Source organism: Prionailurus viverrinus, chromosome D1, assembly GCF_022837055.1.
Source record: "Prionailurus viverrinus isolate Anna chromosome D1, UM_Priviv_1.0, whole genome shotgun sequence".
In the NCBI taxonomy this organism is placed as follows: domain Eukaryota; kingdom Metazoa; phylum Chordata; class Mammalia; order Carnivora; family Felidae; genus Prionailurus; species Prionailurus viverrinus.
Window position 1 is genome coordinate 59,782,857 of NC_062570.1, and position 27,471 is coordinate 59,810,327.

The window sequence follows — 27,471 nt, forward strand, 5'->3', positions numbered from 1 at the left end:
ATGCTGTAGGCACAGAGCCCAACTCAGGACTCCATCTTATGACTGTGAGATCATGACCTGAGCCAAAATCGAGTTGGATGCTTAACCCACTGAGCCACCCAGGAGCGCCCATATGTAATTAATTCTTGATCTTGATGTTTCGTTACAGTCTTATGAATCCAGCTTTTCATAAGAGTTCTGTAAATTCTTACTGAGTTCAATGGTATGATCTGAAAGTTATCAGAAAGCTGTACTTGTCAGAGTCCTTTCCATGAATCTCCTTGAAGATGAAGCACTTTTGCAAGAGACTCAGAGTAAAACAGTAACTTCCTGTAAATGAAAAAAGACTTAAAATGCCCATAGTTAAGGGGTGTCTGGGTGGCTCAGTAGGTTACGTGTTCAACTTCAGCTCAGGTCATGATCTCTCAGTTTGTGAGTTTGAGCCCCGCATCAGGCTCTGCTGTCAGCTCAGAGACCACTTCATATCCTCTGCCCCCTCTCTCTCTGCCCTTTTCCCACTCACACTCTTTCTCTCCCTCTCTCTCTCTTCTAAAAATAAACATTAAAAAATGCCCATAGTTAAAAGTCTGATGAGAGTTCTGTTTAGTGAAATTGATGAGGAAATTTGGTTATTTCTGTGATATGCAAACATGTTAAGATGGTAACTGGAATTATGACTGATAATGTTACATATTGGACTTTTAGGAATTTCATATAATTTCTGGAACACTAATATTAGTAACATATATCCATACAAGGATATCCATGAAGAAAGTTTAGCATTATTTCTTACTTGACATGTTTCCATGTAATTTAACACATCAAATAAGCCCAATTTGCTTAATGTCTTTTTCTATTTTTTTTAAGTTTATTTATTTTAAGACAGAGAGAGAGAGAGAGAGAGAGAGAGAAAACAAACATAAGTGGGGGAGGGGCAGGGAGAGGGAGAGACAGAATCCCAAGCAGACTCCTCACCATCAGTGCAGAGCCCGAGATGGGGCTCGAACTCATGAACCATGAGATCATGACCTGAGCTGAGATCAAGAGTCAGACACTTAACCAACTGAGCTACCCAGACTCCCCTATTTTTTTTATTTGTTTGTTTTTTTATTTTTTATTTACTTATTTTTTTTTTTTTTTGAGAGAGAGAGAGAGCACAAGCAGAGGAAAGGGGCAGAGGGAGAGAGAGAATCTTAAGCAGACTCTACGCTCAGCACAGAGCCCAAAGCAGGGCTTGGCTCTACCTCACGACCCTGAGATAATGACCTGAGCCAAAATCAAGAGTGAGACAATCTACTGAGCCATCCAGGCACCCCTCTTTTTTTTTTATGTTTGTTTTTTTAATGTTTATTTATTTATTTTGAGAGAGAGAACACACACACGTGCACATGCACACTCACATGAGTGGGGAAAAGGGCAGAGAATCTCAAGCAGCCTTCACACTGTAGGGCAGAGCCCAATGCAGGGCTCAAACCCATGAACCATGACACTATGATCTAAACCAAGATCAAGAGTCAGACGCTTAAACAACTGAGCTACCCTCGTGTCCCTTAATGTCATTTTTTATACAGAGAGAGAACAAATCTTTTGAGATGTTCCAGGTGCCCTTTAGAAAATCCCAAATGTATTTCCAAATTAAAAAAAAAAAAACAGAACTTCATTTAGAATTTGATTTGGGAGGCACCTGGGTGGCTCAGTTGGTTAAGCATCCAACTCTTTTTTTTTTTTTTTTTTTTTTTTAAATTTTTTTTCGACGTTTTTATTTATTTTTGGGACAGAGAGAGACAGAGCATGAACGGGGGAGGGGCAGAGAGAGAGGGAGACACAGAATCGGAAACAGGCTCCAGGCTCCGAGCCATCAGCCCAGAGCCCGATGCGGGGCTCGAACTCACGGACCGCGAGATCGTGACCTGGCTGAAGTCGGACGCTTAACCGACTGCGCCACCCAGGCGCCCCTAAGCATCCAACTCTTGATCTTGGCTTAGGTCATGATCTCACAGATCGTGAGACTGAGCCCTGTATACAGCTCTGCGCTGACAATGTGGAGTCTGCTTGAGATTCTCTCTCTCCCCCTCTCTCTCTCTTTCTCTGCCCCGCCCCTGCTTATGCTCTCTCTCTCTTAAAATAAATAAATAAAACTTAAAAAAATGATTTGGGAAAGTTTGATTTTTGTCATTTATTTTCCTCTTTCCCATTATGAAATAACCAGTTTTTTTTTTTTTTTTTTAGGGCAAATTTTTCTTTTTCCTTAACAAAAATGCATCTTCATACTTCATACCTTCTCTTAGCCAAAAACATATCCTACTTTCCTTGCATACAGAGTTGTTTCCTTTATTAGTTCTAGTAGCTTTAATTACATATATTAATTAGAATTCTTAACCCTTAGAAACCTTAATTTCTAGTAACAACTAAAAGGCAAGGAGTTGTGAACTTTTACATCAGCATTCATTAGATTGGCAAATTTATGAATATATTTAACAATTTCTAGTAACACACATTTCCCCATAATACAATTTTTCCATGTGACCCAAGACATGTTTACTAACAGACCCAGATGTCTTTAAGTTCTTCTATACTGAAAGTTCAAAAGCAGGTAAATTTAGACTTGTTTAACAATTAATGTTTCTGGGTGGCTCAGTTGGTTAAGCGCTGGACTCTTGATTTCAGTTCAGGTCATGATCTCATGGTTCATGAGTTCAAGCCCCATATCATGTTCTGTGCTGACAGTGCAGAGCCTGCTTGGGATTCTATCTCTCCCTTTCTCTGCCCCTCCCCTGCTTACACTCTCTAAATAAATAAATAAATAAATAAATCTAAATAAATAAATAAATAATAAACAAACAAATAAACAAACAAAACTTAAAAAAATAATTGTTTCAGTATTTCATCTTGTTTAGAAATAATATAGACATTCAATGAGTTCCCATCATTTAATTTAACTTAGCAAAAAAAAATTTTTTTTTTTTAGTTTATTTACTTATTTTGAGAGAGAAAGAGCGAAAGCACACATGCACACGAGCTGGGGAGGGGCAAAGAGAGAGAATCCCAAGCAGGCTCCTAGCTGTCTGCGCAGGGCCCAATGTGGGACTTGAACTCACAAACCTTGAGATCATGACCTGAACCGAAATCAAGAGTTGGATACTTAACCAACTGACCCAGTCAGGCACCCCTCTTTTTTTTTTTTTTTTTAACTTAGCAAAATTATAACAATGAAAGTTACCAAAGATTTGGGAAACTGTTTGGTTTTTTTTTTAAGATTTTATTTTTTTAAAGTAATCTCCACACCCAACATGGGGCTCAAACCCACAACCCTGAGATCAAGAGTTGCATGCTTGGGGCGCCTGGGTGGCTCAGTCAGTTAAGCATCTGACTTCAGCTCAGGTCATGATCTCGTGGTTCGTGAGTTGGAGCCCCATGTCAGGCTCTGTGCTGACAGCTCAGAACCTGGAGCCTGCTTTGGATTCTGTGTCTCCCTCTCTCTGTGCCCCTCCCCAGCTTACTCTCTCTCTCAAAAATAAGACATTAAAAAAAAATGAAGAGTTGCATGCTCCATTGACTGAACCAGCCAGGTGCCTCATGAAACTGGACATGCTATAAGATATAATTACTGATGAAAGTTTCACCTAAAAACTCTTGCCCCACTTACATCTATCTAAATCACTGCTCCTAACAATTATGTTTAGGATACCCAAAAACACTTCATTAGACACTAGACAAAGTCAGCCATCATCCCAAGCTACTGTTCTTCCTGACAAAATTTATATTAGAGATAACATGAATTTGACTAATAAACCCAGGTAGAATAAAAGTTGTATGTCTGCATTATAGTTAATGTTGATAACTCTGAAGACATACCAATTTCAATTAAATTTAAACTAAATTTATTTACCAAAGATTATCCCAGATCATGTGAACTTAAAAAACATTTGGGTTAGTTTCTGTATCTCTGAGTTTTAGGAATATTTAATTCATAAGTGCTCATTTTTAAAAAAAAAATTTAACATTTACTCATCTTTGAGAGACAGAGAGAAAGCATGAGTGGGGAAGGGGCAGAGGGAGGGAGACACAGAATCCAAAGCAGGCCTCTGGCTCTGAGCTGTCAGCACAAAGCCTGATGTGGGGTTCGAACTCACCAACTGCGAGATCATGACCTGAGCCGAAGTTGGACGCTCAACCCACTGAGCCACCCAGGCGCCCCTTTAAGTGCTCATTTTTAAGCCAATTAAATGGAACTCTTATCAATTAATTTTGGCAATACCATCTGGAGGTAGAGAGAGAGAAAAAAAAAACCCACATGTACAGAACATATATCCACAGACATACATAAACATACAGAAATACACAGAGACACTATTGCAAAATTTTAGCCATGAATCAAGCACATAATATAAAAGTCACTAGTTTATAAAAAAGTTGAATCCCAGTTGGCAGATGGAACAAGTTAAGGTGTTTTGCTCCAATGGCTAAAGCTTTTTACTAATAGTTGTGAAGGCTTTTAAGATTTGTACTTGTCCTTGACAAGTAGACTTAAGTTACATCCTGGGGTGTTTACACTTCAAAGACACGGTGAGATTTACATTTTCAAGGGACCAAGAAAGAATGTAAGTTTTCTCCTTGGGGTTTTAGTGCCTTTTTGATGGTTTTGCTGGTACCTGGAAAATATAGTGGCACTGACCTTTAATTAGAGGAGCACCCCGTAAAAATTATTCTGTGGACTTGAGGTCAAATTGGGCCTATTCAGAAATGGAAATGAAGAGGGAGTCATTTGGGTCATTGTAGTCATGAAAAGGATAAACCCATTGGACCATGCTCATTTTGTGCAGCAGGAGATGGGCTTCACCTTAGTCTTTCCATTCACTGTGAGCCTTAGCAGTGATCACTGTGATGGAAAGATGGCATGGAGCTAGGCAGTAAATATCCAAGGGAGGAGAGAAGTATGAGTATGAGGGGACTCTAGGGGCCTTTGCCCCATTTCCCTCTTCCTCTTTCTTGGAGGCCTTGATAACCATATCAGCTTTCCCTTTGGTGGCAGGGATGCCTCCAGAAGTGTGCTTCTAGTTCTGCCCCATTCAGGGGAAAGCTGAGGGGTTCAGGATCTGTGATATCTTAGAGGAAACAAGCACATAGCCTGGATGGATCTTTTAAAAAGTTATGGATTTTACGGTCTTCAGAGATACTGGCCAGTTGGTGCATTTTGGCAGCCATGAGTAACAATTCAGAGCCCATTCCAAACCAACAAGAAAACTTGCAATAGCCTGTTTGTTCCTCTCTTTCCTTCCTGCTGCATAAAATCTCTAAGAAATGTTTGAATTACAGTTAAGGTACGGTTGTGGTCTCAGTTTCTACTTTTTGTTTTTATCCTGTTACCTTAATCTTAGGTGTTGTTACCAAAAATTTTGGATGACATCACTGTAAGCCCTCTTGCTAGGTGGCTGCTTTCCTTTCCAGAGTGTACCAAAAGACCTCTCTGGATTGGGGTCTGCCTCCACTAGCGCAATATACATAGGATCTTTGGGAAAAGCTCCTAGGCCTCTGAGTGTAATACCAGAGTCTTGCATTTTGGTTTACATGGCATTGACTAACACCCAGGAAGTGTCCGTGGGGTTTTGCATATATCAAGGAGATGGTGTACCTCCTCAGGGTTCTCAAGAGGCTCTGGCACCAGATGTTCAGGACATGTATATCTGTCCATCATTTTTTTTAGTAACATCTGACCAGGGATCGGTACTATCCTATTGGGTCAGGGGATGAAGAGTGGAAGTAGTGAGTGAAGTGGTGTCACAGAGACTGTAGGCCTCTGTTGTATTTTCCCTCTGGTGGTGCCATTGGTTTCCACTTGCAAAGCTATTTCAGTCTTCTGGATTAGGACATGTAGTCCAAGCATAACTCACTGACTCAGTGGTTGCAGGTGGAAGTCTCCTGTCCTCTTTTCCTTGTGTCTTTAGCCCAGAGCCTCTCCTTGGGCAGTGACAATACCCTTGTCATCCAGTCTACCTTCCTTAGCTCTTCTTGGCCATGAGGAATGGAGGACCCTCTCACACAGTAATAGTCAATTAAGGCCTTTATAATTAGGAGTCTGATTATCTCATTAGACCCTGTGGGCTTGATCACGATGCTCTGGGGAGATCATTGGATTGTTATGATAGCTGTGACTCTTTGGGTTACACGCCACAGACAACATACCACAGGGCCAGTATGTGAAAGCACATAGCAGTGTGACAGACCCCCAGCAAGTGGTGCTTCTTTCTGAGATGATGTTACCCATCTGAGTTAGGTGGTTAATAAGCAAGTTACAGGTAAAAAAAAGCATTCCCTCCCCCCCCTAAGGTAACTGCAAGGACCATCATGCAGTCCTGCCAGCCACACTGATGTGGAAACAAAGGCAAACGAAAAATTAAATTTCCTTACTGCCTACAGCTCACTGACAAGTCCTTGGGACAAGCAGAGTGACATTCCTCTAGGAGCTCAGCTGCTTCGATGATGACACTTTGCTAAGGGCAAAAGGCAACCTTAGCTTAACATTATCCCAACCTCTAGGATCCTGTAAGTCTACCTGAACATATAAAAATTGCTTTGGAAACTTCCTTTACCCCCTCCCCCCCCCCCAAAGATATATGTTGGCAATCATCCTCCAAGCATAGGGCCCACTGAAATACATCTGAAGAGTCTCATGATAAAGGTTTTACTAGGCAGTAATAAATGCCTTTTCCTAACAACAGCTGGCCCCTTCAAGGTCCTGGAAACCTTGCTTCCGAAATTCCTTAGAAGACCTATGCTATCCCTAACCACCTCCCAACCTGAGGGTGTATAATCAATCACCTGTCACGACCCCAGGGCAGCTCTTTCTGCCCATGGGTCCTGCCCCATGCTTTAATAAAATCACCTTTTTGCACCAAAGATGTCTCAAGAATTCTTTCTTGGCCAATGGTTCTGGATGCACCCCCTGCCCCCCCCCCCCCCCCCCCCGCCCCAACTCTAAAACCGCATCAACACCAATTGTTCTGTGTTGGTCTCAGCCTACTGGTAAGCAGTGCTGTGGTTGGACTGGCCCTTGTGATTCTTTTTTTAAGATGCCCTTGAGCAGTAATCATCAGGAAACTTTGGAGGAAAGGTTTATTACTTACAGAACCTGGAAATTACACAGCATACTTGTGGCCACACAGCAAGGTCACCACAGAAAGAGCATATGGGCCTGGGGTTCTGGGGTTTTGCTTTTATTGGGGTCGATGGTTGGGGCCTTGGGTTTTGAGGGCTCAGTTTTTTTTGTTTTTTGGGTTTTTTTGAGGGAGAGAGACAGAGCCCGAGTGGGGAAGGGGTAGAAAGAAAAGGAGACACAGAATCTGAAGCAGGTTCCAGGCTCTGAGCTGTCAGCACAGACCCCGACTCGGGGCTTGCACTCATGAACCGCGAGATCATGACCTGAGCTGAAGTCAGATGCTTAACTTACTGAGCCACTTAATTGCCCCTGAGGGCCCAGTCTTTTTGGGGAATTTAAAACTCAAGAGTGAGAATTTAAAGTGGGGGAAGAGAACAAACAAGTGGCCCAAAGTGGTCAGTTATCAAAGTCAGCAAAATCCCTAAAACAAAGCAGCCTTGGTGGAGGAGAGGTGGCCTGTTTATTAGAAATGGCTGTCAGTTGGACCAAAGCTTAAGTCAGGCACTTGTATTACAAAAAACAAAAGAAACCAACTGTCAGAGGTTACATTGCAAGAGGGATGTGTTCCAGACAGAGGGAACAGTAAGCCCAAAGGCTCTGAAGCAAAAATGCACTCTAAACATTTCAGGAACAAATAGGAGGGAGATATTGTATTCACATCACTCAGCTCTTGCCCTTCCTGGATCCTGGAGAATTCTCTGCACAGAGCCATGGATTTTCCACTCTAGCCTATGGGCTTTGGACTTATTTCTGACTCTTGAGAAATCCCTATCCTACCTCCTACTTTCAGCCCAGGGCTGGCTTGAATAAAACACAATGAAGGAGCAAGTAGTATCTCAGGACAGAAGGGCCAGGGCCAGGAAGTATCTTCTAGGGACTCACATAGATCTGGAGACATGTTTGGGATATTATGTTAGAGAAAACAGAAGCTGGGATATGAAGTGGAATCTGCCTGGGTCCCCAGCAAGTCACAATTGGGTCAAGGTAAGGCCCAGGATTCCTGGCTCCCATTCTGTCCACTCAATCTCAGGGCCATCAAAGCCTTTCCCATCTGAGTTCCCCTAACATTCTTTCTCATCTCTCTTTCTCTATCCTCAGATACCTGGTTCTGCCCAAAGGGATTTTCACTGTTCTTTAAACACATCATCATCTCCTTTCAACTCCATACCCTTAAAGGTAATAATGCCTCTTTGTACAGCTCCTTCTCTCACTTGTCTACCAGGTAAACTCCTATTCATCCCTCAAGGCCCTCTCAAATGTTTCCTTCCCTGGAACAAAAGTCTAAACTCAGTTTCTCCAGAACCCATTCATCTCTCCTTTCTCTGTACTCTCATAACACTCCTGCATACATTGATTTTAACATTTACTATGCTCTCCTATAATTGTCTATAGTTGACTTAGTCCTCACTGCACTATATTTTTCTCTACGAGAGGGATTATTTCTGCTTCATTGCTCTATCCATAGGGCCTAGCATGGTGTCTGGCTTTTGCATGGTACTCAATAAATGTTGACCAAACAGTGGAACAAAGGAAGGAATATGAAGCAAATTTCTTAACCTCTCAGAGTCTTAGTTTTATTATCTTTGAAATGAAAGCAAGTTAAGCACCTGGCAAGGTTAAATGATGGATAATGAATGTAAAACAAATGTCACCATCATTGACTGAGTTACCCAAGCCAAAAATAGGGAATCACACAAATTTTCCATTTCTCCCACTCCCTCTTCCTCTACCTGGAACTAACCAGTCACCATGGCTTGTTGAACCTGGCTAAAGACCTTGGTAAGAAACTCTAGCTTACAGGGGAATTTCCACTAGGCCAGAGCTGTCAGGAACCATGAGAGGCAAAAGGTGCTGGCAGTAGGGATCCTGTAAGGAAAAGAAGCAGGAGGAGAGACTCATGGGGATATAGGCCACAGGAAAAGCAGAGAAAGGATCGAGGAGATGGGAGACGTCAGGCTTTGTCCTGGGGACATAGAAACCACTTAAGTCTGTGCTCTCAGGAGTTCCTGGTCTGCTTGGGAAACAACTAGAAACACAATTTGTACAGAACTAGGTTGTAGTAGATGTGAGAAGGGAGATGATTATTATTTTCAGAAATACCAAACAAAAGCTGTGCTGTCTAGCAATAGGTTTACAACTTATTGGAAATATGTACAAACTGCCTCCTGCCCCCGCCTCACCCCAAACACACACAATGGAGTCCCAAAGCCTTAGATACTTCATTTCCTCGTTCTTCTTCCCCTCTCTGTTTTGCAGGCTTATTTTCCTGGGCTTTGCAATGAGCATGTGCCAAAGAACAAAGGGAGGAGAGACTGAAAGTCTCTGCATCACTTTAGGGAATGTACATTTGTTCCAATCAGATTACCTTTTGCCTTACATGGGCATAGGTAATGCCCGGGTAAGACTGTAACCTCTGTAGTACTTAGCCAGTGAGGAACCAGGGGAGGGACTTGTGTGCTAGGAAACAAATTGTCTGCGGTAAATGCCCAGAGCATGCCTGTTTGTCAGACACCCACTTGCAAGAACATTGATTAAAACCTCGTTTCACGGGGAACCCTCTTGCACTGTTGGTGGGAATGCAAATTGGTGCAGCCACTCTGGAAAGCAGTGTGGAGGTTCCTCAGAAAATTAAAAATAGACCTACCCTATGACCCAGCAATAGCACTGCTAGGAATTTACCCAAGGGATACAGGAGTACTGATGCATAGGGGCACTTGCACCCCAATGTTTATAGCAGCACTCTCAACAATAGCCAAATTGTGGAAAGAGCCTAAATGTCCATCAACTGATGAATGGATAAAGAAATTGTGGTTTATCTACACAATGGAATACTACGTGGCAATGAGAAAGAATGAAATATGGCCTTTTGTAGGAACGTGGATGGAACTGGAGAGTGTGATGCTAAGTGAAATAAGCCATACAGAGAAAGACAGATACCATATGGTTTCACTCTTATGTGGATCTTGAGAAACTTAACAGAAACCCATGGGGGAGGGGAAGGAAAAAAAAAAAGAGGTTAGAGTGGGAGAGAGACAAAGCATAAGAGACTGTTAAAAACTGAGAACAAACTGAGGGTTGATGGGGGGTGGGAGGGAGGGGAGGGTGGGTGATGGGTATTAAGGAGGGCACCTTTTGGGATGAGCACTGGGTGTTGTATGGAAACCAATTTGACAATAAATTTCATATATTAAACAAAGAAACAAACAAACAACCTCATTTCACTGTGCTCTGAGTCTCTGCATCCCTCCTTTGGTTGGGTTGATGGGCTTATTTCTAAAGGTGGAGCATGACCTCCTTCCTGATACCCCTTCTTTACTTGACTTACAGGATATCTCCCAGCTTGCCTGCCTGCCTTCTTCTTCTTCTTCTTCTTCTTCTTCTTATTATTATTATTATTTTGGCCCTCCTTCTCAGTCTGGTTTGCGGCTTCTCCTAGTTTCCTCAAATCCTGAATGTTGAAGGAAAGTATTTTCCATCTACAGTCACTCCTTTGATGATCTTATTTAGTCTCATGGCTTTAGATGCCATCTGTGTGCTGTTAACTCCCAAATTGATATATCCAGTCTAGATGTCTCCCCTGACCCTCAGACCTCCTGTCCCTTCCTCCTTCTGGCCTCTCACCATCTGTACATTAATGGGCATTTCAAACTCCACACACCCAAAAATGAACTCCAGATAGTTGCCTCCCCAAAACAGCACCTCCTTTGTCTTTCGCATCTCAAGAAATGGCAACACTGGTCTTCCAGTTGTTTAGTCCAAACATCTTGGCTCCTTTCTGCCTCTGATATTCTACATCCAATCTCTCAGCAAGCTCTCTTGTCCCTACCCTCTAAATATATTCATATTTCAACCACTTCTCATCCCCCACCTCTGGATTATTATAATTGGCTCCCAATTGGTCTCCCTGCATCTACCACTCTCCCTCCTAAATCTATTCTTCATAGAACAGCCAGAGTAACTCTGTTAAAATGTAAATCAGATCATGTGGATCTTCTGCTCAAAACCCTTCACAGGATTCTCAAGATGGAGTAAAAGCTAAAATCGTTACTGTGACTTGCAAGGCTGTACTATCTGGCTCCTGCTACTTCTCTGGCCTCATCTCCTGCTCTCACCATAGTACACTATGCTCCAGCAATTCTCCACCCTTTGTACTTGATCTCTCTGAAATGTTCTTTCCTAAACATCATATCAATGCCCTCCCCCTTCTTTTTCTTCAGACCTTTATTCAAAAGTCATCTTCCTAATAAGGTCTTCCTTGGCCTCCCTACTTAAAATAAAAAAAACTTCCCTCCCCGCTTCTCTGATTTTTCTCCTAGGCATTTACTGCTATCTTAAAACTATATATTTTATTTAACTTCTTTGTTGTTTATCTCTCCCATTAGAATGGAAGCTGCATGAAGAGATGTGGGGGGGGGGGGTCTGTTTTGTTCACTATTATATACCCACTATTTAGACTAGTGACAGGAATACAGTAAGGCACTCAGTAGGTATTTGAATGGATGAAAAAGGTGGACAGTTCCAAGAGGCAAAATTTACTCTTTAATGAAAACTTTGTAACAACTAGAGCTGCTTGGAAACATAATCATGTTAACGTACACAGTACACTACGACTTAAACATGTAGTCTCGTCAAATCCTCACATCAGTCCAGGATAGGAGGAAGGCTCTATAGTTTCCAAAGCTGGTTGAAGACAAAACTAAATCCAGGTGGGGAAAACGACTTGTTAAACTTCACACATCTGGTGTGGTCAGGAGTAGAACTGTGGATGAATGCTAGCTCTAGAAGAGGCTGGTGGGTGATGGAGCTTAATGGGGGTTGGGTTTGAAGGACTGCCGTTGTCAGAAGGCATGATCTCTGAAGCGGAGGCTGAGTCAGAGGTTACTGGAACAGAAGCATCAGGGAAGGAGTGGGAGAGATGACGAGGCTGACCACTAATGTATTTAGCCCAGGCCTGGAGAGGGCAGCTGAATTCCCCAAAAGCAGTGCCTGAAGCTGACTAGTCACTCAAACCCATTCAAACCCATACGTGATTTCAAATGCAGAACTGGAACTGGACGGGCGATCTTAAACCTGTGAGTCCCCTGCGGGTCTGCAGAGTCTGGCTTCTCCACTGGAGTGTGAGGTCTACTGGGGGCAGGGACCATGTTCCTAGATTTTCCCCAGCTTCTAGCAGAGTCTGGAATATAGTATGGACTCAACTATTTTTTTAAGTTTATGTATTTTGAGAGAGAGAGTGCACGCAAACACATACACGCCCACACACTCACGCCCACACCCCCACCCCCCACACACGAGTGGGGGAGGGGCAGAGAAAGAGGGTAAGAGAGGGACTCCTAAGCAGGCTCCGCACTGCCAGCACAGAGCCGGTCCCGCAGCTCCAACCCTCCAAGTGAGATCATAACCCGAGCCAAAGTTGGATGCTCAACCAGCTGAGCCACCCACGTGCCCCAGGACTCAACTATTTCTGTTGAAGTCGTACATAAATAAAGCATGCGCCCCAACAAGAAACTTAGGGTGAGAATGGGAAGGCAGATGAGGTGTAATGTCACTCAGCAATTCTGGGGTAAAAGTGGACAAATTTTCCTAGGGCGCCACAGGACGAACATTCCTACTACTAAAACAGATTGCTGCTAGTTTTCAGTAGGCGTTCGCAAGCACAGCCAGGCTAAACACGGAGGGGCGGGGCCAGACTGGAGAGGCCCCTCCGCGGAGGCTCGAGGAGGGGCCAAAGAGTAGGCAAATTTCCAACCTTAACGACGTGACTAAGGTGTAGAGCGTCACATCCGGTGTGGAGGGCGGGAACCAGAAACAAAAGGAGAGCGAAGGCGCATGCGTTGGTGCTTCCCTGGTTCTGGTGGGCCCTTCCGCTCAGGCAGAGAGAAGTGCTTCCGGGTCGCTGCCGGCTGCCGCCTCCCGGCGCGGTAAGTACGGAAGCCAGGCTGAGGCTGCTGTCTCTTTGCCCCTTCTCTTCTTCCTCCCTCGGAGAAACCCCGTCGCCCTGACCCGGCTCTTCAGGAGTTCCGTGCCCACACTCTTAACAGTAAAGAGCTCCAGCTCATTGGCCGCTTCCTCGAGGCTAAGCTCCACCCCGTCGCACAAGATCCGTCACTCATTGGTGTCACTTTCTGTCACCCAGCAGTTCTTCCAGTTAATTGGCCCTATTCAGGCCCCGCTGCTTTTGCGATTAGCAACCCTATAAAGGGGAAATGCCTGTTCGAATCCCGCCCCTGCATTCTTCTTGTTGGGCCACCCCGCGGTCATTTTCATAATAAGCGAAGAATGGGCGGTGGCTTTGCCGCGAGGGGTGGGCTTTCGGAGCCTCGGTCTCTCGCCTCGTACTTACTGGCCGTTGAGGATGGGTGTTGTGTCAGTGACACGGGCCGGGAAGCTGAGGTTTACTAAAGGACAGCGGCTGGCGCAGATCAGTCAAATGAATCAGGGCAAAAGTAGAACTAGACGTAGGTCCTTTTCTCCTGCTCATCTCTTCTAGTGCCTGGCCTCGATTTCTTCCCCGTAGGAATTCTATGCCCCACCTCACTGTGTGACCTAGAGACAGTGTTGCTTGTCCCAGGGCCTCGATTTTCCTGTGAACTGAAAGGTTTTAATTCAGATTCTCTGGGACCTTTCTGGTCCGCTCCCTCAGCTACTTAATCTGTGCTGAATTTACGTATTCTCTCACGTTAGTTCATTCAGCCTAACATTTACTAATGTATGCATTTACTCATGCCTTTAGAATGCCTTTCTGAACCATATTGCACGTGGTAGCCCATCCCCACCCCAGTTTGGTTGTGGTTCATAGAGAGGTGGTTAGTGTCCTAAATTTCTGAGGTGGAGTAAGAATGGAATGGATTCTCATAAAAGGGCAAAAAGTAGGTCTTCATGTTTGGAGGAGGTAAAGATAGTGTCAGTGGAGCCCTACTACCTCTAATTTTGTTTAATTTTGTAATGCCAGTCTGCATTCTGGATTCATAGCTCTACATGTTGGCTTCCATTTTCCACTCCTTGAATACCTTGCAAACAGCTTTACTTCTCCACAAAGTAAATTAATTATCAGAATAATTATGAGGGTGGGTATAACTGTTATCCCCCATTTTACAGATGAGGAAACTGAGGCTCAGAGAGGTTAAGTGACTTGGCCGAGGTCAAACAGCTAGTAAGTGGTGGAGCCAGGACTCAAACCCAGGTCTGTCTGATTCCCACAAGGAAGAGCTATTTCCCCCTACCTTCTACTCCACCCCATCCCCAAATCAGACTAACCAAATAACTGAAATCAAATACTTCTGATCTGGATTCACCTGGCCCTTTACCTCAGTCTAGGAGCCATGTCCACCTTGTTTCCCTCACTCTTCCCCCGTGTGACTGAGACACTGTGGTTTAATCTGGATCGACCCTGTGTGGAGGAGACGGAGCTGCAGCAGCAAGAGCAACAGCATCAGGCCTGGGTGAGTAAGGACCTAGCACAGTGGTGGAGCCTTAGTCAGGGACCTCCCCTGCCTTTCACAGACCATGATCCTGGAGGAGCTTTTTGCCCTGAGCTGGGAACAATCAAACTGGGAGGTAGGAGGCCTAGGGTCCAGTCTTTATGCTACTGATTTACGGTGGGACCATGGGATTTCTGGGCCAGGTTGGAGCCCAGGCTCTTTTCTCTAACTCATAGGAAATAGTAATTTTGACTGTATTGAGGATGTAGCAGATGCCATATTCTCTATCAGTCTCTCACTTTACCCTCACTGTAATCTCATAGGGCAACCATGGCCCAGAGAATTTAGTTGGATCCAGTTTATAAGTAAGTAGCAGATGACAAGAAACAAAGGGATTGACTCTTTCTAGAAACTGAAAGGAAGCTTCTCCATACTTGGGAGCAGGGGTATCTTCTTAGGGGCTGAGTAGGCCAGTCCCATGCCCCTGACATGCCCTGCTTGGGCCCTGACCCTCCTCTCCCCCTTTGGCCACAGCTCCAGAGCATCGCAGAGAAAGACAACAATCTGGTACCCATTGGCAAGCCGGCCTCGGAGGTGAGTGGTTCCAATAGGTAGGGCTTTGTGGGGCTCAGGTGGACTAAAGCTTTGCTCTAATTCTGAAGGTCCTACCTCTGACTCCAGAGCAATTGTGGTCCTCAGCTCTAGGCAGAGGCCATAAAGGGGATCTAGAGTGGGTGGCCATTGGACCTAGCACCAAAGTCCTGCAAAACATGCACCAGTCTGCTAGACTCAAGGTGGGGGGCAAGTCTGGGGAATGGAGGGTCACTCACTGCCCCTGAGAAAGGCTCCAAGTGGACCAGCCCTTGAAGTGGTCCAGGCAAGCCTTTAGAGCCTATAGGCTCTCCCCTGCCTCGCCAGCACTATGATGACGAGGAAGAGGAGGATGAAGATGATGACGAGGATAGTGAAGAGGACTCAGAGGATGATGAGGACATGCAGGACATGGATGAGATGAATGATTACAATGAGTCACCTGATGACGGAGAGGTCAATGAGGTAGGCAGGGGTGTGGGGGTGGGCCCCTGCCTGTGACCTAACTGGTGGCCAAGGATTCAGAGACTCTGGATCCAACCAGGGGCAGGATCTGGGACTACGGCCGGCTGGGTGGCTGAGGCCCCTCCCCACCCACACCTAGCCTTCTCTCCAGGTGGACATGGAAGGCAACGAACAGGATCAGGACCAGTGGATGATCTAGGTAGACAAGGCAGGGTGGCCTCAGGCAAATTCCAGGCCATCCCAACTTACCCTGCACCCCCTGCAGAACCAGCTGATTGCCCCAGTGCCTGAAAGCTCACCCTTGGGTATCTCTTCAGCTGCTGCCAAGAACTGGTCTCCTTGGCTCCTCCTAGGCCATCACTTTGCCCTTGAGTCTCCAGGGCCTGAGCCCACCCCACCTTTGTGCCCATTACCTCACCCCTTGGTTGCCAGGTATAGTCTCTTTCTAACTCCCTTTAATAAAGACACAGGAATGATTTTATTTTTTTCCCCGTGTCTATTCCCTAATTGTTGGTCGGGCCCAGAGGAATCCAGCATCTTCTCTTGAGCTTCAGGGAGAGGGCATACAAGGGACTTCAGGCAAGCCTACTGGATCATGTTGTCCAGGGCTAGAGGTGGCCTTGGCCCTGGGCCCAGGCTCCATTACCATTTTCTCTGGTTCAGCTTGTACCCATTCCTTCAGAGCCTCTAACTCAATGTTTACTGTTTCCTCTGATCCTAACTGGAATTGCATGGGCTGAGGAGGGAAGGCTTCTGAGGCCTAGAGCTAGGAGGCCCCTGGAGATTTTCCAGCTAGCTTCCTTGGTGTTAAGAGAGATTAAATCTTCAGGCAGCACAGGGACTCCCTTGGAGTCACCCAGAAAATCAGTGATAGAGTTGGGTTGGGAGCCCAGGTCTCTTGCCTGTCAATCCATGGCTCTCTGGAAGGAGGGGGGCAATGGAACCAAGCATCCTGATAGAACTTGATGTCTCAGGTCAGTGTAGAACTGGAGTGGGGTAGAGGTTGGAGGACAGCCTCCCCAGCCCTGAGTCCAGCATGTGTCAGGCCACAAGCAGGGAGAAGAATGGATGTTCTGAGGTCCTTGCTTCGGTGGGGGTGGAGAGGCAGCAGAAAGTGCCCCTGGGCCTGGACCTCAGCCAGGCCCTACATAGGTGAGCTGGGCTATGCCGTCCTTGATGGCAGGGAAGTCTGGGAGGCCAGTGTGGTGGAGGCGGCAGCGGTAGCGGCCACAGCTCTTGGCATACTGCAGGAAGCGGGGTGCACCAGGGAACAGCGCGTGGTCAGCCAGTACAGTGGCACCAGCTGGCAGCAGGGCATGGGCCTCCAAAAGCTGCAGGTCTCGCAGGTAACGTCGGGGCCGGTGTGCCAGGAGCACCAAGTCTACCTGACTCAGCTGGTACTGGGTTCGTAGGTGTGGAATCACCTCCTCTGAGCTACTCACGATGAGCTCCACCTGTGGGGATGGGAGGAGTTGAAGGTGAGGGTGGGAGGGTCTGTTCTCTCATACCAGACTTCACCAGGATCTGGCTTACTTTATGCCATTTCCTCTGTCCTCAGAACCCAAGAAGTCAGGATCAGTATTGTGATTTCCATTCTGCCAGTGAGGAAGCTGAGATTCAGAGGATAAGTCCTTTGCCCAAGGTCATAACAGCTCACAAGAGGTAGACTTAAGGTTTGGACCCATATTTGCTGATCTCCAAAGACCTTCCTTTTAACTGCTCCTTTGTCATCCAGCAGCAAATATGAGCAAATGACTTGGAACAGACAGGAGTTCACACATCACCCAGGGTCACAGTCTCCTACTGTGCTGCCTTCTCCTAGGGGGGATTCCCTTACTGGGGAGGCCTGGCTAGGGCAAGGCTGGGGGTGGAAGGGAAGATACTAGGGTCAGGGAGGCAGGGGCTGACCGTGCGCTCGTCGAAGCCAGCCAGGCGGATGAGTTTTTCAGCCACTGCTGCGGTGCGTGGGTTCCACTCCACAGTGAGAAGGCGGCCCCCAGGGGGCAGGGCACGGGCAATAAGCAACGTGGAGTACCCACAGTGGGTGCCCAGCTCCAGCACGCAAGCAGGAGCCTTCTCCTCCACCAGCCTCATCAGGATCTGACCTGGGGGGGAAGATGGCTTATTGCAGCAGACATGGGAGATGGATTCAGGGCCCCTGATAGAAAGGGATCTCAAATGTCCACCTGTCTCACTGTAGCCCTCAACCAGCTGGGGTCTCCTCCTTGGACTACAGCTCCAGCTGCCTCGCTCGTCCTCTGACCCTCCAGGCTTTCGTCCTTCAGTCTCATCTTCGTACCAGCCACTAGCTATCTTTCCAACAAACAAATGTGACCCTGTTGCTCCTTGGTTCCTATGATTCTAAAGGCCTTTGGGATTGAACTTGGGATCCTCAGCCTGACATTCAGGACCTTCTTGGACCTGATCCTATCCAACCTTTCCAGCTCTTCCCATCTGTAGACTGTACCACAGTCCTCCCAAACAACTGTGCCCAGAGTCAACCAAGTCATCACTGGCTCATTCCTTCATGGTGCATTAGTATATGTGACTGGCTTTGCCCCTTCCTACCCCTGTCCTTATCTGCTTGGCCAAATTGAAAACAATCCTTATAGGCTCCATTTAAGTGTTGCTTCCTCCAGGAAGGCTAAGGCAGAAACAGGCACCAGGCTCCTGAGAGACCTTGGCTAGAACTTCCAGTTTCATTCCTCTTTGTTTTGTTCACTGGGTATCTTTCTAACCTGGGAATTGGAAAAATTTCTTCAGACTCTAAAAGCACTTGTGCCAGGAGCTGGGACTGAGACAAAGCCAGGTAGCTATCCTGAATGGGATGTGGGAGCCTCCACGGTGAGGGGAGAATGAATCAGCACAGATAATTACAAAGTTATGGGTTATGTGCTGAGATGTTATCCCCTTTGTATTATGCCCCCTCTGAGGCTAGCATTTATGGCTGATTCATCTGTGTGGCCTCTACCTCCTTTTCCAACCTAGCACCTCGTACATGCCTAGTACAAATGGGATGGCAGTAAGTGTTTGCTATATGAATGAATAACTTTGCCCAGCCCCCTCATTTGCAGAGGAGAAAAAAGAGACTCAGGATGAAGAACCTGCCCAATGCGCCCAGTAGGCACTGGCAGATCTCAGACCTCCCTTACCATCTTGGGGGTATTTCCTGGAGCAGAAGGCTAGGGAACACTGACCTTTGACAGGCCCCATGTGGCCCAGGTACTCGCAGTGGCTGCTCCAATGGTCCAGGGTGGTGAGGATATGACTGGGGTCTCCAGGCAGGGCATGAGTGAGCACATAGCTGAAGGCCCGTTCCTCAATCTGCAGCCCTGACAGGCAGTCTCGGAGGCTCCGCAGCAAGACCATACGCACCAGCAGTCGGAAGTAGTGACGGTACCGCACCAGCAATGTCACCACCAGTGGCAGGAAGGCCAGTGCGATGGCGGGGGACATAGTCCCTACCAGGGCTCTGGGGTGAAGGAAGGCAGACAGGGAAACCCACACCCACCATTGCTTGTCATTTGTATTATCCCTATATTTTACAAACCATATTTTACAAACTTCAGAAAGGCTAAGTCTTTTGTGCAGAGTCACACAACAGAACCAGGATTTGAATCTGAATTGGTCCAATTCCAAGCTCATGTACTTTCAAGGAATTCATGCTAGTCTACGTTCTACACCCAACCTCAAACCACCTCTGCCCCCTGATTCTGTCTTCACCTTACTTCTCCCACCCATTTCGCCTCATCTCTGTCGTCACCCCTTCAGGACCACTTTCCACAGTCTTCGGAAATATCCTACCCCCCCCCCCCCCAACCGCCTGCATCTCCTGATGAGATTTCTTCCCACCCCTCCATCTGCTCTTCCCTGTGGGTGGGAGGAGTCCTTGATTCTATATTTCTTCTCCAGTTGTCTCCCCTCCCCTGCATTCACCTTTTCTGTTCTCTCTCAGAATTCCTTGTAAAAGCATGTACACACACAGCACATGCTTCCCCCCTACTCGAGCCTCTTCTCCCAAGCCCTATCCCTAATGGGGGGGTAAGTGCCTTCTCCTCTCCCATACCTTGAACCATCCATCCACCCCTTCCTCCAGATCTGACCCTCGTGAGCTCCTGGTGATGGTGGGGACTAAAATTGAAGGTAAGAGTGTATAAATGGATGTGAGTAGGTGAGTGATAGTGAGTTTGAACTCGTGTGCTTGGGGACCCACACTCAAGAGCCCTGCTTACCTGTGCTGGAGACTTCTGCTTGGGGAAGATCAGAGCCTAGAACAGGAGGGGGAGGCCTCAGGGCCAGAGAACTCTGAGGCCGGCTGGACTTGCTCTCAATTATTGATGCAGAAGCTGCTGCTGTTACCTGAGACATGTGGTTCAAGTTACTAGCTGCAGGAACAAGGTGGGGCTGACTCCTACCCTTCATGAGCCCTAAATTTACAGAACCCCAAGGTCTTGATTTGAGGGGTGATGACAGCTACTGGGTTTGGTGACCTCTCCTCCAACTCCTTGTATCAGGATATGGGGGCATGGTGTGAGCCAAGGAAATGGGAGGCTGTAATTTACTCAATTCAAAATTCAAGTTTTGTTTAAGCAATTGCCAGGGTGTGGGTCACAGGAGTCAGATCTTGTCTCATTCCTCCAGGAACTCCAAATTTTGCGGAAGAGACTGATCCAGAAACAGAATAAAGCGTAATGCAATTCTTCACGGATATGGGGACTTTAGGCTGTTCTGTGAACTTCTGTGTATCTAGACAGAGCAGTGTGTGGCACATCACAGACAGTAATTACTTGATTTGATAAATGAATGGAGCTACGTGGAATAGGGATTAAGCACAGGGAGTTGGGGATGCCCAAAGAATGGGGTCAGAAATGGCAATCAGGAGGATATTGTTTGTATTCAGGCCTGAAGGCAGACCTCGTGGGGAGGCGGTGTGCCAACATGTGGAAAGTCCAGGAGGTCAATCAGGAAACTGCAAATAAATATTTACAACCCCTGCACCACCACCACCATTACCATTAACCCCCACGACCCCAGTGCTGAAAAGGGAGGCAGGTATCAGGCGCTGCAAGATGTTGAATAACAGACTTGTTGAATGACCAGTGTTCAGGATCCAAGGGAAGATATGGGATGGTTCTAAGAAAAGCACTGATAGCTTTGTGAATTAGGATTACTAGAGTTGATGTAAAAAGGCAAGCAAGATTGCAGAGAAATGCCTGAGGGCAAAGACTGCCAGGTGGCCTCTCTTCCAGGATTGAGCTCTGCTCCTCTTTGGCTTGTGAAGGAATAAGAGCTCTTCTTCCAGTAAGTCTCCCATCCCCAGTACAGGTTGAGAACTCCGTTGGGGGCTACAGTTTTTATGTGTCTTCCAACTTGGTGCTGGGCATCTGGGTCCAGTGTTTGTACACGGAGACTGTGTGCTCGAGGAGCGGAGGGCCTGAGTCCCACTCTCCCTTCGCATGGCATTTATGGGAGCATTTGGTATAAGTTCGCTCACTGACCCTGAAAGGTAGCCTGGCAGCCACGCGACCACACAGTACACATCAGGAGGGCCTCTTTAAGTCGGCGGAAGACTCCAGCCCCAAGACTGAGAAGACGCTGAAGTCATGTGACCTGCCCCTCCCTTTCATCGCATCACGTGCCTCGCGTCTTGTCAAGCGAGGTGAGCCCTCCCATTGGTTGGCGATGATCATGCGGTGGAGGCGGGGCCGGAAGCCAGGATTGCGGCGGTAGCTGCGGGGCTCTGGGAAGGGATAGGCAGGGCGGCGGGTGGCTGCTCGCTGGATGCAGCCACGGGTCATGTGACCGGAAGGGCTCCCGACGGACGCCGTCCCTCCTCGGCGCGGCCTGAGCGCCCGGCCCGACCCCGGCCATGGGGTGCTGCTACAGCAGCGAGAACGAGGACTCGGACCAGGTGCGGCCGCGGCGGGCGAGGCTCGGGAATGAGGGTTGAGAGGCTAGGGCGTGGGGCCCAGAAAAAAGCCTGCAGAAGAACGGGACTGTGGGCCTCACTTAGTACGGAGGCCGGGAGGGGACAGATTACGGAGGGGACGCTCGGCCGGGCTCCTACCCCTGTTAAAGCCCCAGCTTTCTCTACACAGTCTCCGCTTTGGGTGTGCAGGCAGCCCCCTGTCCCGCTCGCTCCCACCCCTTTCATGTTATCCTATCTTTAAACCTTTATAGCCTTCAGAATCCTCAGCCTCGGTTCTTGGGAAACACTGTCTTCCAAGCTTCCTGTGCTTTTTCTGTGCTTGTATGAGCGGGCTTTGTGAATCCATTCTAGAGATGGGTAAGCTGAGGCTCAGAGTTAGCTTTTCCTAACATGAATCAGGAATCTATGTATCTTCTCAGTCCTTCGAGTTGGAGAAGGAAGGTCACTGCGGTTTGGGGTCAGAGAAGGCCTCTGGAAGTAGGTGGCATTTGAGTTGACCAGTAAAGAATTTAATAGAGACCATGACATCAAGACGTTTTGGGGAAGCAACAAAGCGGGTTTCACTTTGGCTGTATTGGATTAGAGAGGTGGGATGAGAGCTCAGTTTGACCTGCCTCGGTGCAGTTTTTGCTTGGGGCCTGCGGGTTCCTTTAGCTAGAGGGGTGCTTGCCCTGGGAATTTGACTGTAGACCTGATCCCTTTGCAGAAAGGATTAGGCTGGGAAGATTGTGCAGTTTTAAGTTCTTCCTCTTCCCCTTGGTGCATTCTCACTTCTCCCTACATCTTAATCTCTGACCTGCCTGCCTGATTTCCTTTTAGGAGTGGGGAGACCTTCCCAAGGATGAAGTCTCAAGCTCTTGCCTCTAAGCTTGGGTCCAACATGTGTTGGGTTTCAACACATTCTAGACACATAGACAACAGAAGGATTTCAGCAAGTAGTTCACAGTCTGGTGGAGAGATGGTCACAGAAGTGGATTATATTATTGGTATTTGGGAAGTCGGTCTTTCCCCAGTGACTCACATGAAACTATTTTGGGTTAAGAACTTAAGGTTAGGAAAATGCCCTTTGTTTGAGAGGCATGGGTGTCTCCTGGGCCTCATTAATTCTCCAAACCCCCAATGAACACATATTCCTATTTCCTGTGCCTTACACCTTAGGCATACATCATGTCCGCTATCCCTCACTTCACCCCAGCCTCTTAGAGGAGACAGTATTCCTGCCTACTGGGAAAACTGTGGCCTACTGGAAAATTGTCTCCTAAAGGATAACACGAACTCTTGCAGGGAATGAGTTAAGAAGGGTTAGGGCCTTCTCAGAAAGGATACCAGCTTCTAGCTGGGAGAGCTGGGTTTGTTGATCTCCTGAACTTTCATCTTCTTGACAGGCTCTCACTTCTGTTTCTAACCCCCAGAGAGGTGCTCAGTCAGTGCTGGCTGATTTGAGCCTTCATGTGGCAAAGGTCTACAAGCCATTCGCTATCCCAAAATCCCTTTCTTAGCTCTTGGGCAGGCCCCTCCCCCACTTTAATCTCTGCTCCTTTGTTACAATAAAAAGAAATAAATGACACATTTTCAAAGACTTTTTATAGTTCTCTCATTTGACGTTTGCCAAACGTTTGTCGTATAGGTGTAGGTTATGTACTTAAAGGTAAGGGAAAAGTTCAGAGAGGCTAAGATATTTAGCCAAAGATACAAAGCTGAGTAATGCTGTAGTCAACGTATCTTGATACCAAGCCATGTGCTTTATCCATTGGGCCAAGATATTCTTTTCAGCTATGCCCATACACCAGGTGACTACTCATGGACAGACCATGTATATGTGTCTGTGCTGGAGTAGACAGTGAAAGCCTGACTCCTGGGTTGACACTGACTCAGGGACACACCTTGGTGTGAAACACTTCCTCCATGCTTCACTTGCCCTTGGGGATGGGGTGATGTTATTTGTTCACTCTGATTGGGGGTAGCCTGGCCTCTTCTGGGAGTCTAGGTCTCAGGAAAACATCGTTCTTGAAGAATCCGCTTAGACATGGGGGACAGGGGAGACTGCCCTGTCCTATAGGAAGATCTGTCTGAAGTAGGGCTGGGAGAAGGACAGCACACAGGAAGCAAATTCAGGGTTCATTATGGAGCCAGCTTTCCTTTGAGATAGTTTGATCTTTAGCAAGCATTTTGTCCTTCTAGCCCTTGAATACTTAGTCTGTGTTTTGAGGAGGAGGAAGGTATGTCTAGGAGTTGGGAGGTGATAGGACAGAGTCCCACAGCTTTTGTCTCATGCTGTTGGGAACTGAAGACGCTTGGCAACCTAGACTTGAGAAGGAAGAGTATTGTGAAAAGGCTCGGCCTGCCTAGGGTGGGGCAGGCGAGCAGGAGGAAGTGGCCCTCTGTGAGGAGAGTTGTGGAGTTGGGGGCAGGGGAACTGGGAGCCCACAGTGGGAAGGTCTATATGGTAGGAACTGAGATCTGCCTGGAGTGGAGCACTGGTGGTCTGGTACTAAGGGTTGGTGAGTCAGCATTAGGCAGGATGGGCCCCCTTGTCTTTGGCTTTGTCCTGGGCACCCTTGCTCTTTATGGCTTGGATAGATACCCAGCAGGCCTGCTTATCCAATTTGTGGCTGACATAAAGCCAGCAGGGATTTGCAGCTGATAGGCTCAAGGCAGGGTCATATTCAGAGAGACTGCAGTAGATTAGAATAAGGGGCTGGAATAGGACCAGGGAGACTTGGTTTGGCCCCATGTTAGTTCTGGGGGTTGTGATTATTGGCTTAAGCTAGCAGTAACAGGACTACTGAAAATTAAGAAACCACAAGAATAGAAGTGTGGTGACTTGGCAAGGGAGGGAACAGCTGCACTGTTCGGGTCAGGTTTCACCAGGTGCACCAAGTTTGGTTCTGGGAGTCCTATACAAAGAAAGCATTAGAGAAGAGTGAACACCTGAGAGTAGAAGGGACCTGTCCTCTAGGAAGGGGGCACACTTGGACTGTGTGACCCAGAGGCTGGGACTCTTGCCCTGAGATTACATGAGGAATATAATTGTCTGGCCTCACGGGGCCTCCATCCTGGGAGCAGACAGCCTTTCTGGGAAGGGCCTGGTCTGGGGGATCAGGAGGGCCATTCTTGGGCTCCTGACTCCCATCAGTTTCTAGACCTTACTCCTCTGGCTTCCAGCTTCCAGTATTCTTTCTCATCAGGTGGTAGACTGTTTGCTGAAGCTCCAGAGTGGTTATTAAGTACATGCTTTGTGTCTCTGTCCATCTTTTCAGGGTCTCTAGGGCTGCTTGGATTTACTTTAATTCATCCTAGACCCACAACTCAGCTGAGCTCCGAAGGGCAGGCAGGACTGAGCCTTATCTGACATTCCATACACTTCAGCACTTGGGATATTTTTTGGTGCTTAAAAGTCATAGCTGGGCTGAAAGGAGAGCCCAAGAAAGGCAGGTTGGACTAAAGGCTCCAGGGTTGGGGTGACTGGGTGGCTCTGTCGGTTGAGTGTCTGACTCTTGATTTTGGTTCCAGTCATGGTCCTAGGGTTGTGAAATCCAGCCCCACATCAGCTCCAGCCCCAAATTGGGCTCCGTGCTGAGTGTTGAGCCTGCTTAAGATCCTCTGTCTCTCTCTCTCTCTGCCCCTCTCCCTTGCTAGCATGTGTGCTCTCTCTCAAATAAGTAAGTAAGTAAGTAAATAAATAAGTAAATCTAACTAAAGGCTCCGGGCCTGACTTCTCCTCCATGGCCTTTCCCAGGACCGAGAGGAGCGGAAACTGCTGCTGGACCCTAGCAGCCCCCCTACCAAAGCCCTCAATGGAGCTGAGCCCAACTACCACAGCCTGCCTTCCACTCGCACAGATGAGCAGGCCCTGCTCTCCTCCATTCTTGCTAAGACAGCCAGGTGAGCACTGCAGGACCAAGCCTGGGCAGAGCTTTCTCCATCCATGTTAAAAGCTGGGATAGGGGGACTGGGCCCAGGACATGGGGGATGGGACAAGGTCAGTGGTGAGAGGTACTTCTAGGCCTGGGCTTGCTCCAGTGGGGAGGCAGGGACATGGTGTCAGATAGCTCTGGAATTGGGACTTGGCAGTGAGTCCTGTGTATCCCTCTTAAAGCACCTGTCATGTTCCCTCTGCCTCCTCTCCCCAAAGCAACATCATTGACGTGTCTGCTGCGGACTCCCAGGGCATGGAGCAGCATGAGTACATGGACCGGGCAAGGCAGTACAGGTGAGACCTGGCCAGCTTGCATCCCTCCCTCAGGCTACTTGGGTCCCTCCCTGCCCCTCGATCCCTTATCCACCTTTGGAGTCCGAGCCCCAGTCCAGGCTCCTTGTTTGGGTGTGGCCCAGGAGACTGACAACAAATCTCTCTGGTACCTCAGCAGATGTGCATGTCGGCCCTGTTTGCCCCATGGCCTTCAAGGGTGCGGAGGCCAAGGGAGGTGGGCCTGGAGTGAGTTTGTGGTGAGCAGAGGCCACCGTCACCCTGCTTCTCTGGTCTGAGGGAGTGAGACTTCCCCGAGCCGGGCTGGACTGGGCAGAGCAGACTGGCCTGACTGCCCACCCCATCCTCCCTCTTGGCCAGCACCCGCTTGGCTGTGCTGAGCAGCAGCCTGACCCACTGGAAGAAGTTGCCACCGCTGCCATCTCTCACCAGCCAGCCCCACCAAGTGCTGGCCAGCGAGCCCATCCCCTTCTCCGACTTACAGCAGGTGAGCCACCCCTTGGCCCGCCCCTGCCCATCCTTCCTGCACTGCCCAGGCTGTGGCAGAGGGTTCGCCCTCTCCATTTCAGAGGCAGTAGGGAAGTGGAGTTAGAGAGCCTGGTAGCTCAAGTACCTTGCTCACTCTCACCTCTCTTACTTTGTGTCTTCTCCTCTCCACCTTTGTTCTCTTTCTCCCCTTTGTTCTTTTCCATCTTTCCCATCCCTGCCTTTCTCTTTGGCTTCCTATCCCCCATCATCCCCTCCTCTCTCGCCACCCAATCCACCTCCCTGGCTTTTTGGATCTCCCTTCTCACTGCCTCTCTCTGTTCCTCTCCTCCCTGGTCCCTCTGTCTCAGGTCTCCAGGATAGCTGCTTATGCCTACAGTGCACTTTCTCAGATCCGAGTGGATGCAAAAGAGGAGCTGGTTGTACAGTTTGGGATCCCATGAAGAGAGGGATCCTTGGGACAGCTCTTCTCCTCTCTTCACCCGTCTCCACCCTGCCTCTCCTGGCCCCCAGCCTCACTGCGGCTCATACAGTACCCTAACCTGCTACTAATCACAGAGAAGAGTGTGGAGGAGGAGAAGAAGCTGGAAGGCTGGAAGCCTGAGCAAGTGAGGATGGAGCAAGGGAGGGTAGAACCATTTGGGACTGGCGTTCAAAGCCCTGGCCAGGGATGGGGTGGGGGTCAAAAGATTAGGGCGTAGTAGGTCTTCACTGTCACTGGGAAGGTGGAGGTACCACTGTGAGAGAGTGATCCTTAGGGGGCCTGTGGGGGCCCCCTTCCCATCCTTTCTCTTAGCCTCACTCCTGCCCCCCTCTCCCTGACTTGGTGCTCACATGCACCTCAGTAGGGTTTGTGACCAGGGTCTGGACGAGCTTGAATCTGAATGAATTGAGTTTGTATATCTAGCACCCTGGGTTTTTACATGTTTGGGGTTTTGTTTTGGTTTGTCACCCTCGATAAAGGAAGTGTATTCATCTGTGTGCTGGCTGCAGCCCGTCTGTCCTGCCCACCACCCTGATACTACTTCTGGTCTGTGAGCAGTGAGATGGATGCGGGGGGGGGGGGGGGGGGGGGATGTCTTCTAGGGGCATTAAGAGGAATCCAGGCGATAAGGGTTCAGGGTTCCCCGGTCTTAGCCAGAACTTGGCCTGGGCTAACGTCAGATTGGATAAGACCATGCTTGTCCTTTCTTGGTGATGGGAACACTGTCAAAACTGAACAGACTTGAATCTG

At 48.0% G+C, this 27,471-nt stretch overlaps 3 protein-coding genes across 8 annotated transcripts; 2 read left to right on the forward strand and 1 right to left on the reverse strand.

The window, feature by feature from the left end:
* The first annotated feature begins 12,907 nt into the window (after positions 1-12,907).
* ANAPC15 (anaphase promoting complex subunit 15) lies at positions 12,908-16,093 on the forward strand. 5 transcript variants are annotated; one of them, XM_047879156.1, is made up of 5 exons: positions 12,908-13,056; positions 14,448-14,577; positions 15,091-15,150; positions 15,475-15,612; positions 15,764-16,093. In XM_047879156.1, the coding sequence occupies exons 1-5, from the start codon at positions 12,965-12,967 to the stop codon at positions 15,809-15,811; spliced, it is 468 nt and encodes a 155-aa protein (XP_047735112.1). In that variant the 5' UTR covers positions 12,908-12,964; the 3' UTR covers positions 15,812-16,093. The 5 variants fall into 5 exon arrangements, with proteins under 5 accessions (XP_047735112.1, XP_047735114.1, XP_047735111.1 ...); XM_047879158.1 differs by having other exon boundaries at positions 12,942-13,056; positions 14,453-14,577; XM_047879155.1 differs by lacking the exon at positions 12,908-13,056 and adding an exon at positions 13,320-13,593 and having other exon boundaries at positions 14,453-14,577.
* Positions 16,094-16,139: 46 nt separating this feature from the next.
* On the reverse strand, positions 16,140-20,530 carry TOMT (transmembrane O-methyltransferase). Of its 2 annotated transcripts, XM_047879138.1 has the most exons (4): positions 19,845-20,530; positions 18,810-19,084; positions 17,521-17,717; positions 16,140-17,066 (listed from the first exon to the last, which is right to left on the reverse strand). In XM_047879138.1, exons 2-4 carry the CDS (start codon positions 19,066-19,068, stop codon positions 16,746-16,748), a joined length of 777 nt encoding a protein of 258 aa, XP_047735094.1. In that variant the 5' UTR covers positions 19,069-19,084; positions 19,845-20,530; the 3' UTR covers positions 16,140-16,745. The 2 variants fall into 2 exon arrangements, with proteins under 2 accessions (XP_047735094.1, XP_047735093.1); XM_047879137.1 differs by lacking the exon at positions 19,845-20,530 and having other exon boundaries at positions 18,810-19,393.
* Positions 20,531-21,339: 809 nt separating this feature from the next.
* On the forward strand, positions 21,340-27,216 carry LAMTOR1 (late endosomal/lysosomal adaptor, MAPK and MTOR activator 1). The gene is made up of 5 exons (XM_047879154.1): positions 21,340-21,523; positions 25,281-25,426; positions 25,677-25,754; positions 26,112-26,238; positions 26,588-27,216. The coding sequence occupies exons 1-5, from the start codon at positions 21,482-21,484 to the stop codon at positions 26,678-26,680; spliced, it is 486 nt and encodes a 161-aa protein (XP_047735110.1). The 5' UTR covers positions 21,340-21,481; the 3' UTR covers positions 26,681-27,216.
* The last annotated feature ends 255 nt before the right edge of the window (positions 27,217-27,471 follow it).

Coding starts and splice junctions, on each gene's coding strand:
- LAMTOR1 (XM_047879154.1), top strand. CDS start 21,482: ATGGGGTGCTGCTACAGCAGCGAGAACGAGGACTCGGACCAG. Junction 21,524..25,280: donor AGAACGAGGACTCGGACCAG/GTGCGGCCGCGG, acceptor GGCCTTTCCCAG/GACCGAGAGGAGCGGAAACT. Junction 25,755..26,111: donor GACCGGGCAAGGCAGTACAG/GTGAGACCTGGC, acceptor CCTCTTGGCCAG/CACCCGCTTGGCTGTGCTGA.
- TOMT (XM_047879137.1), bottom strand. CDS start 19,257: ATGAGCTTGGAATTGGACCAATTCAGATTCAAATCCTGGTTCTGTTGT. Junction 17,718..18,809: donor CCACATGGGGCCTGTCAAAG/GTCAGTGTTCCC, acceptor CTTCCCCCCCAG/GTCAGATCCTGATGAGGCTG. Junction 17,067..17,520: donor CTGGCTTCGACGAGCGCACG/GTCAGCCCCTGC, acceptor CCATCCCCACAG/GTGGAGCTCATCGTGAGTAG.
- ANAPC15 (XM_047879155.1), top strand. CDS start 13,491: ATGGGTGTTGTGTCAGTGACACGGGCCGGGAAGCTGAGGTTTACTAAA. Junction 14,578..15,090: donor AGCAACAGCATCAGGCCTGG/GTGAGTAAGGAC, acceptor CTTTGGCCACAG/CTCCAGAGCATCGCAGAGAA. Junction 15,151..15,474: donor TTGGCAAGCCGGCCTCGGAG/GTGAGTGGTTCC, acceptor CTGCCTCGCCAG/CACTATGATGACGAGGAAGA.